The sequence below is a fragment of the Prionailurus bengalensis genome, chromosome X (assembly GCF_016509475.1).
Source record: "Prionailurus bengalensis isolate Pbe53 chromosome X, Fcat_Pben_1.1_paternal_pri, whole genome shotgun sequence".
Lineage (NCBI taxonomy): Eukaryota > Metazoa > Chordata > Mammalia > Carnivora > Felidae > Prionailurus > Prionailurus bengalensis.
The window spans coordinates 98529604-98544194 of record NC_057361.1 but is presented as its reverse complement, the minus strand read 5'-3'; the positions used below and the strand labels follow the sequence as shown (position 1 = coordinate 98544194).

The following is a 14591-nucleotide window of genomic DNA, read 5'->3' as shown; positions in this document are numbered from 1 at the left end:
TAATTTTTAAATGTTAAACGTTTTAATTTAGTTTCTGAGAAGGTGTAATTTACGCTATAGCGTGTGCACTCCGGAGTCAGCAAGGATTAGGAGTTTCAGAGCAGCTATGTTGGGAAGTCTCGGGTCAAATGGAGCAAAGCTAGGCCAGTGTGGCTTAGTGCAAGCTGTGACCCTGCGGCTAAGCTCACGGGGTGGTATGTATCCGCTCAGCCACTCCAACAACACTTCGCTTTGAGGTCGCGGCGGTGTGCCATTTCTTTGGTGTCGTGTAAGTTGCACGTGTACGTTGCACATTTCGCTACAGCCACGTTTTGTTATGAAATCGGGTGGAATGCTGCCACAAAACAGTCACGTTGGGAAACTTCCCCTGGCACAGGTGTTCACCAGGACATCAGATCGGATCTCGGAGGTGATACACGGCTCAACCTTCTCATTTCCGAGAGCAGCAGACAGGAGGACCCGCTTGTCGCTCCACGCACACGCAATTCCGAGGCTACCTCTTTTCTGTGATTGTAACACGCCTTCAGTCAGTGCCCTTCTTGCTCCATTCGGTTTTAAAGAGTTGGTTTCTTAGACTTCAGCTGTCTGGTTTTGAAGAACTTTTTAAATTCCCGTAATTCCTGGGGCTTCAAACTCTGATCCACCCCTGGGGTCAGCTGATAGCTCAGAGGAGACACAGTGTAACCGTTTTGGTAGAGACAGATTCTCTTGCAGAACTCAAAGGTGCCAAACATAACTCCAAAATACGGAACTATCTGTGTAAAAAGAAATGGAAAGCATGTTCAAATTTTAAGCGGAAAACAGTCAGTGCGTCTGCAGTCAACCTGACGCGATTCTCGGAATCAGGGAAGATGACAGAATGAAAGCTGGCGACGTATGCTGGTCTTGGTTGGAATCATTTAAGTGTCGGCTCACGCAAGATCAGTCTGGAGTTCTTTGCCTTCTTTGGTGGTGGTGGTGGTGGGGAGGGTCATGAGCTGCTTTGGGAATACGATGAACGCTTGGGATCCTCTCCCCAGAGAGATGCACGCGGGCACATCGTACGCTTTTTTGCAAACGATGTTAGGCTGGGGGGGGGGTTAGGTTCCCCTTAGGAGGCCATGAGCCCCCATGGGAGGAGCCTCTACACTCAGTGCTCAGCTGCTCGGGGGTGGGGTGTCAGATGCCCCAACGCCGCACAGGGTCCCCTCTCTCGGGGCTGACTGCCAGCCTCCACACCTGGGTCTCGTGCGACCGTCGGCACAAGACAGGGTGTCTCCATACATCCTGTCGGGCAGCGGCAAGGGAACGGGCTAGAATTGGAAGAGGTGGGGAAGAAGACACTGACCGCCCTTCTCACCTTTAGCAAGTTGGGTGTCAGTCCGTTCCAGAGCGCCAGGACCCCTCGGGCCTTGACTATCTGCCGGAAGCAGTCCACCGCTCCTGAGAAATGGACGTCCACTCCTCCACGGTGCGGAAGGCACGGGCTCTGAGCCTGGCGGGAAATCGAGAAGATGGGATGAGGTGACGCAGTCACGGGAAATAAATGTTCTAGCCAGAGAAGCCAGCGTCTCCAGTCCGGGCCCCGGTTGCTATGCTCCTGGCCGAGAGGCTGGCCAAGAACGGCTGTCACAGGCCTCCCGTTCCATGGGCTCAGGATGAACATCAACACTCAGTAAAGTCACGACGCCCCGTTCACATTTTTGCGGCTTGTTTTGCTCGGAAGGAAGCCACCATTCAGGACAAAGGAAACGTCATACTTAACGTGGCTTCCCTACCTGTGCCCTCTGGACGTGATTAACATTCTCCCAGGCCCTTTACCTTTAAGTGCCTCCCTCTTCTGGCTCCCTGTCTTTTTTTTTTTCTTTATGTTTATTTTTGAGAGAGAGAGAGAGAGAGAGGCCAGAATCCGAAGCAGTCAGCACAGAGCCCGATGCGGGGCTCGAACCCACGAGCCGTGAGGTCGTGCCCTGAGCCGAAGTTGGACGCTCAACTGACTGAGCCACCCAGGCGCCCCTCCGTCTCCCTGTCTTAACTGAGGCCTCCCTTGTGAAGCTCTCAGGTGTGGGCCGCTCGTTTCTCCACGTCACAGACGTCCCCGGTTGAGGAGCAGATCCGTCTCGCCGTCCCCGGACCCTGACTCCTTGGCTCTAAGGCCACAAGTTCTCGGCCGGGGCTCGTGTCACTGAACCACACTCCTTGCTGCTGCTCCCGTCTCTTGACCTCCTGAAGGTCTGCCATGTTCACTGAAGACCGTGCCCCCTGGGGGCTCCCCCTCTTCCAGATGCCACGCCATCTCAGGGAACTTCGGCATCCGCCTGAGACAACCCCTCCCGCACCCAGTTTCTGGACCTCGACTTCGGCCATCCTTACTTTCACACCACTTTTGGCCACGTTCACGGACTTCATCACTACTCCGAGGACTGTCCGGGCCGATCACCAAAATGCTCCCTCCCTGAAAGTCACATTTTTGTCCTTTAGTAGAACAGTTTCAGGGACCAGATGAAAGGACTTCTCAGTATGCCATCTGCATACGCACGTGACAGCTCTGGGCCACCGTGAGGGGGGACGGCCCCTTACAGCTGGCGTTCAGAAATGGTGTCAGGGTCACACTGAGCGTCGCGCATACTTTGGTTTGTTTCGGCAATGTCTAGTTGAGGCTAGCATGGCATTCTCGTGAAGCGCAATCCAGACCTGCCAGGCGGGAGGGGCGCGCCCCGCTGGCTCGGCCAGAAGAGCACGTGCCTCTTGATCTCAGGGTCATGAGTTCGAGCCCCAACTTGGCTGTAGGGATTACTTAAAAATAAATAAGCAAATAGATAAACACACAACAAAAACGATCTTCCACGCGGGCGAGGCAATAGAGTCTCACAGTCAGAAGAGCAGAATCTCTGGAGTCAGAGAAGTCAGGTTCTATCCCGGCCGCCTCACCTGCTGGCCATGTGACCCTGGGCACTTACCTAGCCCCCCCGAGCCTTGGTTTCCTTATTCATAGTACCCACTTCATGGGACTTTCGTGAGAATTAAACGAGGGGTGCATGGAAGGCACTCAGCAGCGTCCTGCACATGGGAAGGGTCGATAAATATGGGGCCAGCGTTGCTGTTTACTATTACATAGAAAGTTCGCTTCAGGGCGCCTGGGTGGCTCGGTGGGTGAAGCGTCTGACTCTCGCTTTCGCTCAGGTCATGATCTCGCGGTTCACGGGTTTGAGCCCTGTGCTGGGCTTTGTGCTGTCAGCGCGGAGCCTGCTTTGGGTGCTCTCTCTCTCTCCCTCTCTCCCTCTCAACCTGTCTCTGCCCCTTCCCCGCTCATGCTGCCTCTCTCTCTCTCTCTCAAAAATAAACATTAAAAAAGAAAAAAAAACGTTCTCTTTTTTTTTTAAATTTTTTTTTTCAACGTTTATTTATTTTTGGGACAGAGAGAGACAGAGCATGAACGGGGCAGGGGCAGAGAGAGAGGGAGACACAGAATCGGAAACAGGCTCCAGGCTCCGAGCCATCAGCCCGGAGCCCGACGCGGGGCTCGAACTCCCGGACCGCGAGATCGTGACCTGGCTGAAGTCAGACGCTTAACCGACTGTGCCACCCAGGCGCCCCGAAAAAAACGTTCTCTTAAGGAAAAAAGACAACAACTCCTTCCTCCGTAGAGCTTCGTGTGACCATCAGCACCGTCAGGACACAGAAGTGCCCCTCTGCCCCCGCGATGCTCTTGCGCTGCCCCTTTCCCGTCAGGGCCTCCCCGATTCCCAGTCCTGGGCGGCCGCCGATCTTTCCTCTGGCCTTCTAGGTTTGCCTTTTGAGCATGTCACACACATGGAAGCGTACAGCCGGTGACCTTTCGAGACGGGCTTCTTCCACTGGCCCTGATGCTTCTGCGATGCATCCCTGTTCTGGTGTTCCTCGGTAGTTTGTTCTTTTTATTGCTGAGTCGTGTTCCGTTGTGCGGCCCCGCCACAGGGCTTACCCACTCGTCTGTTAACGGACGTCCCTTTCCCTTTTCATTTGTACTTTTTTTGCAAGTTTATTTATTGCGTATGAGAGAGAGAGAGAGAGAGAGCACGCAGAGGAGGGCAAACACAGGGAGAGAGATTCCCAAGCAGACTTTGCACCATCAGTGTGAACCCTGATGCGGGGTTTGAACCCATGACCTCGCATGATATCATGAAGCGTGATATGACCTGAGCCAAACTCTAGAGTCGGACACTTCACCGACCGAGCCACCCAGGCGTCCCTTATTTCTTTTCTTATTTGTCTGTTCCTCTCAACTAGAATTTTAGTTCTGGGGCAAAGGGGATTTTTGCCTGTTTGGTTCACGATGGTATCTTCTGTATCCTTGACACAGAGCAAATGTTCAAGAAATATTTGAAGAAATGAATATATTCACTTAGGGCCTCCTCACTGCCAAATTCAGTAGGATTTTTAAAAATATCTTTTTAAGTTTATTTTGAGAGAGAGAGAGAGAGAGAGAGAGAGAGGGAGGGCGAGCTGGGGAAGGGCAGAGAGAGAATCCTAAGCAGGTTCCTCGAAGCGTGGAGCTCAAGAACCATGAGCTCATGACCTGAGCTGAAACCAAGAGTCAAACACTTAACTGACTGAGCCACCCGGGCACCCTTGGTATTTTCTTATTGGATTTTGGAGCAGTATGTGGCATTAATAACCAGTAACGTTTTGCCCTCCTCAATTTATACGACTTCTCTAGGAAATTCTACCATAGCCATGGCTTTAAACGCCATCTACAGCTATATGACTTTCAAATTTTTCTCTTTGGCTCTGACCTCCCACCCTGAGCTCCCAAACCAAGCACTCAGCTGCCTACTGGACATCTCCACCTGGACAGCACACAGGTTTTCAAAACTTGACACTCTTAGAACCCATTATTGCCTTTCACCTTGACCACATGAAATTTATTTTCTTTTTTTAAGTTTATTTATTTATTTTGACAGAGAGAGAGAGAGAGAGAGAGGTTGAGCACAGGGGAGGGGCAGAGAGAGAGGGAGAGAGAACATTCTAAGCAGGCTCCGCACACGGTCAGGGCAGAGCCCAAAACGTGGGGCTTCATTTTCACCAACCGTGAGATCATGACCTGAGCCAAAATCAAGAGTCCGACACTCAACTGCCCGAACCACTCGGCCACTCTTGTATTTCTTTTTCGTTTTTTTAAATTTATTTTTGAGAGAGAGAGAGAGAGAGAGAACAAGCATGCTAGTGGGGGAGGGGCAGAGAGGGAGAGAGGGAGACAGAGGATCCAAAGCAGGCTCTGTGCTGACAGCAGGCAGCCTGATGTGGGGCTCAAACTCATGAACCGCAAGACCATTACCTGAGCCAAAGTCAGATGCTTAACTGACTGAACCACCCAGGCACCCGGCCTCTTCTGTATTTCTTAACTCCGTGAATGTCACCACCATTCAACCTGCTGCCCCAAGTCAGGAACCTGGGATTCCTGGGAAATCCAAGCTCCTTAGAATGACGTACAAGGCCCTTAAATAACAATTTTCCTGGCATTAAAAGCACCATTCACCCCCTGCACTCCTTGGCAATATTTCTGTGTTTCTATTAGCTCTCATTATCCCCTCTGAAGACTTTTCATTTATTCAGATGCTTATTTCATACCCACTAGGTGCCAGGTGCTGAGGATACAGCAGTGAACAAACAGATGAAAGTCCCTGTTCCCACAGAGCTGAAATTCTAGTTGGGGGAGAGGAATAGACAAAGAAGGTAAATGATTATACCAAATATTAAAAGGCACGGGATGCTCTGAAGAAAATAGGGGCAGGGAAAAGATACAGGGAGTGCCTAGAGGGTGTTGAAGTCTTATTTGGGTGGTCAAGGGAGACTCACCAAGCAAGACCTTTGAGGAAAGATCTGAAGGACTTGAATTGTGCAGCTATCTGCAAAGGCCCTGGGGCAGGAGCATGCCTAGGGCGTTAGAGAGACAAAAAGGAGGCCAATGTGGTGAGAACGGAATGAACAAGACAGTAACAATGGCTGGTAGGCCATGGTAAGTATTTTGGCTTTTACTGAGTGAGCATGGGAGTCGCTGGGGGGGGGTTCTCAATAGGAGAGTGACATAAAAATGTTTATGTTGAGAGGGGGGAGTGGGAAAGGGCAGAGAGAGGGGGAGAGAATCCCAAGCAGGCTCCACACCGTCAATGCAGAGCCCGACGTGGGACCCGATCCCACGAACTGTGAGATCATGGCCTGAGCCGAAACCAAGAGCTGGCCACACAAGTCTGGAGCTCAGGAGAGAGGGTCAGGGCTGGAGATAGAATTTGGGAGTCCTCAACACCTGGATGGTATTTAAAGCCAGGAGACCGGATGAGATCACTTAGGGCCCGAGTCCGGGGATACCCCCGCATTTAGAAGTCACGCAAAGAAGACCGAGAAGGGGCTGTCGGTGTTGAGAAGGGACAGCAGGCCAGGGTGGTGTCTCAGAAGCCAAGTGCAGGCAGTGAGCGAATCAGAGGGAGCCGAGAAGATGAGGCCTGAGTACTGACCGCTGGGTTTAGAGACGCGGAGGTCACTGCTTGCCTTAAGAAAAGAAGTTTCTGTTGGGTGGTAAGGGCCAAAGTCTGGTGGGCATCATTCAAGAGAGATGGGAAGAGAAAGACTGGAGACAGTGAATACAAACAACTCTTTCGCATGTCCGTTTTTCGGAGGGGGCTGTGCACTCCGTAGGGACTGGCCTTGTTCAGTTCTGTATCACATGGCCGGGGCTCGGTGAACGGTTTGCTGAACAAATGCCTGAAATGCTCAGGACGGGAGTGGTCTGGAGTTTTTAAAGCGTTTTGGCATAACGTTAGGCACGAGTTACAAAGACGGTGGCTAAAAAACTGTCCAATATGATACGGAGAAAACCAGGATCAACTTTCACGCGGTTTCGTTTCTCCCTTTGCAACACTGTGTAGATAGTTCTATTTTGGTAAGCACACCCGTCGCGCATAATAATAGTCGTAGTCCTATTACTAATCCACAGGCATTTGTTGACCGCGTATGCACCTGTTTCAGGTGAGGAAACTGAGGCCTGGGGACAGGTTCAGTGATTTGATCAAGGCCACACGGCTAGTCGATAAGACATTTTATTCTGTTTTCTGTTCGTTCGTTGTTTCGTGTTCTTCCCCCGGAGACCGTAATTCCTGATGGCTGAGACCACGTCTTACTCTCCTCTTTCCGCCATCCTCCACAAATCTCCGTAGAATGTACGAGCAAATTACAGCCAGAGAAGCAGCGCTCAGACTCAAGTTTAATCACTGAAACAAACTACCAAGAAGGTCAGGCCTCGGGGACTGTAGATTTCTGTTGTCTCTGACCACAAAGCCTGGCCCTGTCTTGCTCTCCTTCTGGTTCCCAGATCTTCGTTACTCTGGGCCCCGATAACCCCGAATCCCCAAACCACAGACTCAGATCTGAAAGGGACTTTAAGATATTCTAGTCCAACGGAGGCGCCCGGCTGGCTCATTCAGTGGAACGTGTGACTCTTGGTCTTGGGGTTGTGAGTTGGAGCCCCACCTTGGGTGTAGAGATGACTTAAAAATAAAATCTTCAGAAAATGATATTCCGGGGCGCCTGGGTGGCTCGATTGGTTAAGCGTCTGACTCCTGATCTTGGCTCACGTCATGATCTCGCGGTTCGTGAGATCGAGCCCCGCATCGGGCTCTGCGCTGTCAATGCTTGGGATTCTCTCTCCCCCCCTCTCTCTGCCCTCCCCAAATAAATAAATAAACTTAAAAAAAAATGATATTCCTCTCCAATGACTTCATTTGACAGACGAAAACTCAAGATCTTGAACGGAAGAGTGACCGGGACGAAAGCCAGGTGCTCTGCCTCCTGGGTCACTGCGGCCTGCCCTCCAGGACCTGCCTCCCAGGGACTCCCTGACCTTGGCCTCTAAGTTCCAAGACATGGGGGCACCTGGGCGGCTCAGTCGGCTCAGCGTCCGACTTCGGCTCAGGTCATGATCTCGTGGCTTGTGGGTTTGAGCCCCGCATCAGGCTCGAAGCTGTCTCGTGGAGCCCGCTTTGGATCCTCTGTCCCCCTCTCTCTGCCCCTGCCCTGCTCGCGCTCTCTCTCAAAAATAAATAAAGCATTAAGTTCCAAGACATAAAATGACAAGTGTGCTGCACCCAACATGTGCCTCACTTGTGTCCTTGCAGGACACCCCACCCCGCTGCTTGTCACACCCCCCCGGCGATGGCAGCAGTCCTCTATGTCATTAGACTTTAGCCTCTCTCGTGAACCCCCCACCACAAGGGCGTATAATACACAATACAGAAAAACGTCACTAATTCCGACATGTTATGTGTGTGTGGTGGGCGGGGGGGGGGAGGAGTGGGGGGGGGTCGTTTAAATTAGTGACACCTATGGGGCGCCTGGGTGGCGCAGTCGGTTAAGCGTCCGACTTCAGCCAGGTCACGATCTCGCGGTCCGTGAGTTCGAGCCCCGCGTCGGGCTCTGGGCTGATGGCTCAGAGCCTGGAGCCTGTTTCCGATTCTGTGTCTCCCTCTCTCTCTGCCCCTCCCCCGTTCATGCTCTGTCTCTCTCTGTCCCCAAAATAAATAAAATTGAAAAAAAAAATTTAAATTAGTGACACCTAAATTACGAAATTTTAGAAGGATGTTCTGTTTTATTATATATGACTGAAAGTAGGTTAACGAAGGACAGCCTAGTAGAGAAACTTTCCGGGCCCTACAGTCGCAGACAGCTGAGCCGTTTGGGGAAGTCCAAGTGGGGCACAAAGGTCACGTGCATGGGTTTTACCGTCACACAGACCTGGATTCCAACCCTTCTCTCTGCCGGTCACCAGCTGTGTGATCGCAAGCAAGTTCCTTAATTTCTCTGAACTTCAATTTTCCTCATTTCAAAAACGGGATTTATTTTTTTTTTTTAAGTTTATTTGGGGGGAGACAGAGAGAGTGTGAGTGTGAGCAGGGGAGGGGCAGAGAGAGAGAGAGGGAGAATCCCAAGCAGTCTTTGCGCTGTCAACGCGGAACCCAACACGGGGCTCGAATCCACAAGATTTGTGGGATCACGACCTGAGCCGAGATCAAGAGCCAGGCACTTAACGGACTGCACCACCCGGGCGCCCTGTGCTATTTATATTATTATTTTCCTTACCGAGTCCTGGGTTGTTGTTAGTATAATTTGAATGCCATGCAAATTAATAAGGTCCCATAGTTCTTCATTTTATATGAGACATCGTTGTCTCTTTCCTCATTAATCCAGCCTGATCAACTTTTTAAAAAAGATTTTATTGTTTTTTAAAGTTTATTTATTTATTTTGAGAGAGAGAGAGAGAGAGAGAGGGAGAGAGTCAGTCCCAGGCAGGTTCCACACTGCCAGAAAAGAGCCCCATGAGGGGCTTGAACCCACAGATCATGAGATTGTGACACGAGCTGAAGTCTGATGCTTAACCGACGGAGCCACCCAGGCGCCCCAGAGATTTTAAGTAATCTCTACATCCAACGTCGCTGGGGCACCTGGGTGGCTCCGTCGGTGGAGCGTCCGACTTCAGCTCAGGTCACGATCTCATAGTTCGTGAGTTCAGGCCCCACACTGGGCTCTGTGCTGTCAGGGAAGAGCCTGCTTTGGGTCCCCTGTCTCCCTGTCTCTCCATCCCTCCCCTGCTTGTGCTCTCTTTCTCTCTCAAAAATAAACGTTAAAAAAAAAAAAAAAAGGACTCTTGCTAGATACTAAAAGACTCCTTTCCCCGGGGGTGCCTGGGTGGCTTCGTCGGTTGAGCATCTGACTCCTGATTTCGGCTCAGGTCAAGATCTCACAGGTTTGTGAGACTGAGCCCCGCAGTGGGCTCTGGGCTGACAGCACGGAGCCTGCTTGGGATTCTGTCTGTCCCTCCCCCACTTGTGCTCTCTCTCAAAATAAATAAATGAACTTAATTTAAAAAATTGTAAATTCCCTAATTGGAACTGTTTCCCAGCTCCTTCTTCCCTCTCTCTCTTCTTTTCTTAAACTTTACCTCTCTCTTTTTTTTTTTTGAGGATTAAAAAAAATATTTATTTAAGTAATCTCTACGCCCAATGTGGGACTTGAACTCACAACCCTGAGATCAAGAGTCATATGCTGTGGGGCGCCTGGGTGGCTCTGTCAGTTGAGCGTCCGCCTTCGGCTCAGGTCATGATCTCGTGGTCCGTGAGTTCAAGCCCCGCGTCAGGCTCTGTACTGACAGCTCAGAGCCTGGAGCCTGTTCCAGATTCTGTGTCTCCCTCTCTCTCTGACCCTCCCCCGTTCATGCTCTGTCTCTCTCTCTCTCTCTCTCTCTCTGTCAAAAATAAATAAACATTTAAAAAAAAAAAAAAAAAGAGTCGTATGCTCTCCTGACTGAGCCAGCCAGGCACCCCTACCTGTCTTTTTAAAAAACTTTGGGGGCGCCTGGGTGGCTCAGTTGGTTAAGCATCCGACTCTTGATTTAGACTCAGCTCATGATCTCATGGTCATGGGATCAAGTCCTGAGTCGGGCTCAGTGCTGAGCATGGAGCCTGCTTGGGATTCTCTCTCTCTCTCTCTCTCTCTCTCTCTCTCTCTCTCTGTGTGTCTCAAAAATAAATAAACATTAAAAAAAACCCACAACCTTGTATTGTAGAGGTGCCTGGCTGGCTCAGTCAGTGAGCATATGGGATCTTGATTTCAGGGTGAGGAGTTGAAGCCCCACGTTGGGCCTCGAGCTTACTTAAACACACACACACACACACACACACACACACACCCATCTCTGCCACTGTTCAGGCTGCTGCTTTCGCCTGCAGAGACCTCCCCCTCCCCCCCTTTACTGCCAGGTAAACTCCCGGTGACCCTTCAGGACCCAGCTGAAATGCGTCCTCTCCGGCACCTTCCCAGGTGCCAACCCACCTCCCTCACCTCCCCCTCCAATATATGACCCTCTGGAGACTGTAAAAAGATCAGTGCTTGCAGGAGTTTGGGGGGGTGGCAATGAATAGGCAGAGCCCAGAGGATTTTTAGGGTAGTGCAAATACTCTGGATACTATAATGATACATCATTATACATTTGTCCAAACCCATAGGATGTACAACAGCAAGAGTGAACCCTAAGGTAAAGTCCAAACTTTGGGTGATTATGATGTGCCCGCAGAGTTCCATCGATTGTAACAAGTGTATCATTCAGGTGGGGGTGGTGAGAATGGGAGAGACGGGCATGTGTGGGGGCGGGGGACGTGTGGGAAATCTCTGTACCTTTCTTTCAACTTTGCTCTGAACCTAAGACTGCTCTAAAAAAATAAATTCTTGGTTTAAAAAAAGAATATTTAAATGAGGTGCCTGGGTGGCTCAGTCAGTTGAGCGGCCCGACTCTTGATTTCAGCTCAGATCGTGATCCCTGGGTCGTGGCATCGAGCCCCGGGTCGGACTCTGCACTGAGCGTGGGGTCTGCTTAAGATTCTCACTCTCTCTCTTGGGGCGCCTGGGTGGCTCAGTCGGTTGAGCGTCTGACTTCGGCTCAGGTCATGATCTCGCGGTTCGTGAGTTCAAGCCCCACGTCGGGCTCTGTACTGACAGCTCAGAGCCTGGAACCTGCTTCAGATTCTGTGTCTCCCTCTCTCTCTGACGCTCCCCCATTCATGCTCTGTCTCTCTCTGTCTCAAAAATAAATGTTAAAAAAAAAAAACCTTAAAAAAAAAAAGATTCTCACTCTCCCTCTGCCTCTTGCCCCTGCTCACGCACACTCTCTCTCTCTCTCTCTCTCAAATAAAATTTTAAAAAAATTATAAAAAGAGGGGCGCCTGGGTGGCTCAGTCGGTTAAGCGTCCAACTCTTGATTTCGGTTCAGGTCATGATGTCACGGTTTGTGAGTCTGAGCCCCATGTGGGGCTCTGTGCTAACAGTGTGGAGCCTGCCTGGGATTCTCTCTCTCTCGCTCTCGCTCTCGCTCTCGCTCTCTCGCTCTGTCTGCCCCTCCCCCACGTGTGCGAGGGCCCTCTCTGTTTCTCTCTCTCAAAAATAAATAAATCAACTTTTTTTTAAAATTTTTTTTTTCAACGTTTTTATTTATTTTTGGGACAGAGAGAGACAGAGCATGAACGGGGGAGGGGCAGAGAGAGAGGGAGACACGGAATCGGAAACAGGCTCCAGGCTCCGAGCCATCAGCCCAGAGCCCGACACGGGGCTCTAACTCACGGACCGGACCGCGAGATCGTGACCTGGCTGAAGTCGGACGCTTAACCGACTGCGCCACCCAGGCGCCCCAATAAATCAACTTTTAAAAAAACTATAAAAAAAGAGTACGTAAAAGGAGGGACAAAAGAAAGAAAAGAAAAAAAAAGAAGAAGGGTCTTGTACTTGGAGCAAACGGGAGCTCAGAACCTTTGGCCTGTTACTGGAGACAACTTTTATCTTCCGTGGACACGTTAAGACACGACCTGAAGACCAAGCCGTCCCGTCCCCACACCGTCTGAGGACGTATAGATGCGGAAGGCAGTCATGGTAGGAAGCTTTTGTCTTCTGGCCCGTCTCCAATAACCGAGCGACAAAAGAAGCCCACCGTATGGGCGTAAGAGGACCTTCATGGTCCTGTGAACCGCGTGGCCCAGGTTGCTCTTGGCAGACCTTGACCCCCAAGGGCGGTCCACATACGGCTGGGGAACGCCCGGCTCTGCCGTGGGGAGGTCCGCACAGTGGGTGTGGGCAGCTGGCCTCATCACGGCCGCCGACAAGCTACCCTCCACCCCTACCCGCACGCCTCGCCTCTCAGCAGACCAGGGGGGCCACTAGCAGTCCAGAAAGCCCGAGGTAACGGGAATGGCGGGGAAGCCGGCAAAGGGGACCGCAGGTTAGTATTGCGCTTGGCAAGAGAGAAGAGAAACGGTGAGTTCCTGGGTGCGGGGTCGGGAGGTGGGGGTGGGGAAACCAGAGGTGCGGCTGGGCCCGACTGGACTCGCGGGGACTCGAGGAAGCGACTGAGATGTAGGGGGGTGGAGCCGGCTGAGGCCTTGGGAGCAGCAGTGGCCCCGAAGAGCCAAATTTAGCGTCACCCCGATGGGGCTGAGGGGAAAGATCAAGAAAGCAGTTTTTCGGAGGGCTGGGAGTATACAGATTTGTGCCGTGCTGGCGCACGGTGGCCTCTAGGTAAATGCCTGTCAAGCTCACCCAACCCGATGAATCATTAACCCTCCTACCGTCTCCGCTCCCCATTCTCTCTCGAGATCGAGGGTCCTTTCCTTTGAGGTTTTGTGAGGCTAGCTGGCCCTTTTGTGTGGGTATGACAATCACAGAGCACACGGAAACACACCTGGACAGGCTTTTATAGCTCGAATCGGGCCTCCAACGCCACGCATAGATTCTGAAGAGATGCTTCAAGAACAATAACAAACAGCACCTCAGTTTTATTGAGGATCTGTCGCGTGCCCGGCTCTGTATCTGCATTAACCCAATTCTGTGTTCTCTGCGGGTGTATGAGGCAGGCACTACACTTATCCCCATGTTTTACGGATGAGGAAGACGAGGCTCAGAGAGGCCGCACGCCTTACGCAAGTTCACAGAGGGGTAAGGGGCAGGGCCGGCATCCAGACCCCACGCTCGGAATTTTTTTTTTTTAATTTTAATATTTGAGAGAGAGAGAGAGAGAGTGCGTGAGCAGGGGAGGGGCGGAGAGAGGGGGAGACGGAGGACCCCAAGCGAGCTCTGTGCTGACAGCAGACAGCCCAATGCGGGGCTCGAACTCTCAGACCACGAGGTCACGCCCTGAGCCGACGTCAGCTGCTTAACTGACTGAGCCACCCAGGTGCCCCCCAAAGCCCATACTCTTGACCACTGAGCGAGTCTGCCCATTACGGCTTTAAGAGGAACGTAGCTGTCAAAGCCAAACAAGCAACAGCTCCGTGGGGGGAGGGGGTGACCACCAGGGGTGTGTGCGTTTCCCAGCTGGCTGGAGGCCAGCAGAGGGGTCAGCAAGCTGTGGTCTTGGTCTCCTCCTGACAGCAGGGGCTGCGGTCTTTCCTGGCTGAGAGCAGGCCTTCTCTGGGACCTCTCTTTCTCTCTCCCCTACCTCCTTCTTCACCCCTGCTGTGGAGGTGGGGACCTCGCTCTCTCCCCTACCTCCTTCTTCACCCCTTTTGTGGAGGGGGGGGGGTCAGCGCCTATCAGAGCTGCTGTTACTGTTGAGCTGGAGCTTAGAGAAGCCTGCTTAGCGCAGGGCGGCCATTTTGATTCCCAGAGTAAGCCAGCTCAGGTCAGAGGAAAGGGGCAGAGTGATTTTACAGGAGTGGAATTAGGCAGGCCCCTCCCTACTGCCTCCTCGCCTGCCTCTAGGGCCAGTCTTGTTTCCATGACCAACAACTGCCATCCCCAAAGTATTTAGGCCACTCTACACCTCTTGGGAAAACCCAGGGGAGAGTTCTTCCCCTACACCGGCACAACTGACGCTCAACCAAAGCCGTCTTGCCTAAGGGATGTCCGGACATCCACCTGGATCCGAAAAGTGTCTTCTTCTTCTTCTTTTTTTTTTTTTTTTTGGCAGACTGCCAAGGTAATGCTACTGACTTAGGCAGAAGTTACTCCCCAAAGGGGCCAGACCCCAGAGTAAGCCAGCAGCCAGCCAGGAGCGGAAAATGTCAACAGAGTAAAGGCAACGTTCCCGTCCTCTCCCACTA

General features: G+C 51.8%; 1 protein-coding gene across 1 annotated transcript in view; it reads right to left on the bottom strand.

Moving 5' to 3' along the window:
- The window catches only part of SLC25A43 (solute carrier family 25 member 43), a 33780-nt gene continuing 19189 nt past the window's right edge, over nt 1-14591 (bottom strand). Inside the window, exons 4-5 of the mRNA XM_043571027.1 lie at nt 1340-1474; nt 1-755 (exon numbers count right to left, since the gene is read on the bottom strand). Of these exons, the coding sequence (XP_043426962.1) occupies nt 555-755; nt 1340-1474 (336 nt within the window). The 3' untranslated portion in view covers nt 1-554. The remainder of the gene's footprint in view (nt 756-1339; nt 1475-14591) is intronic.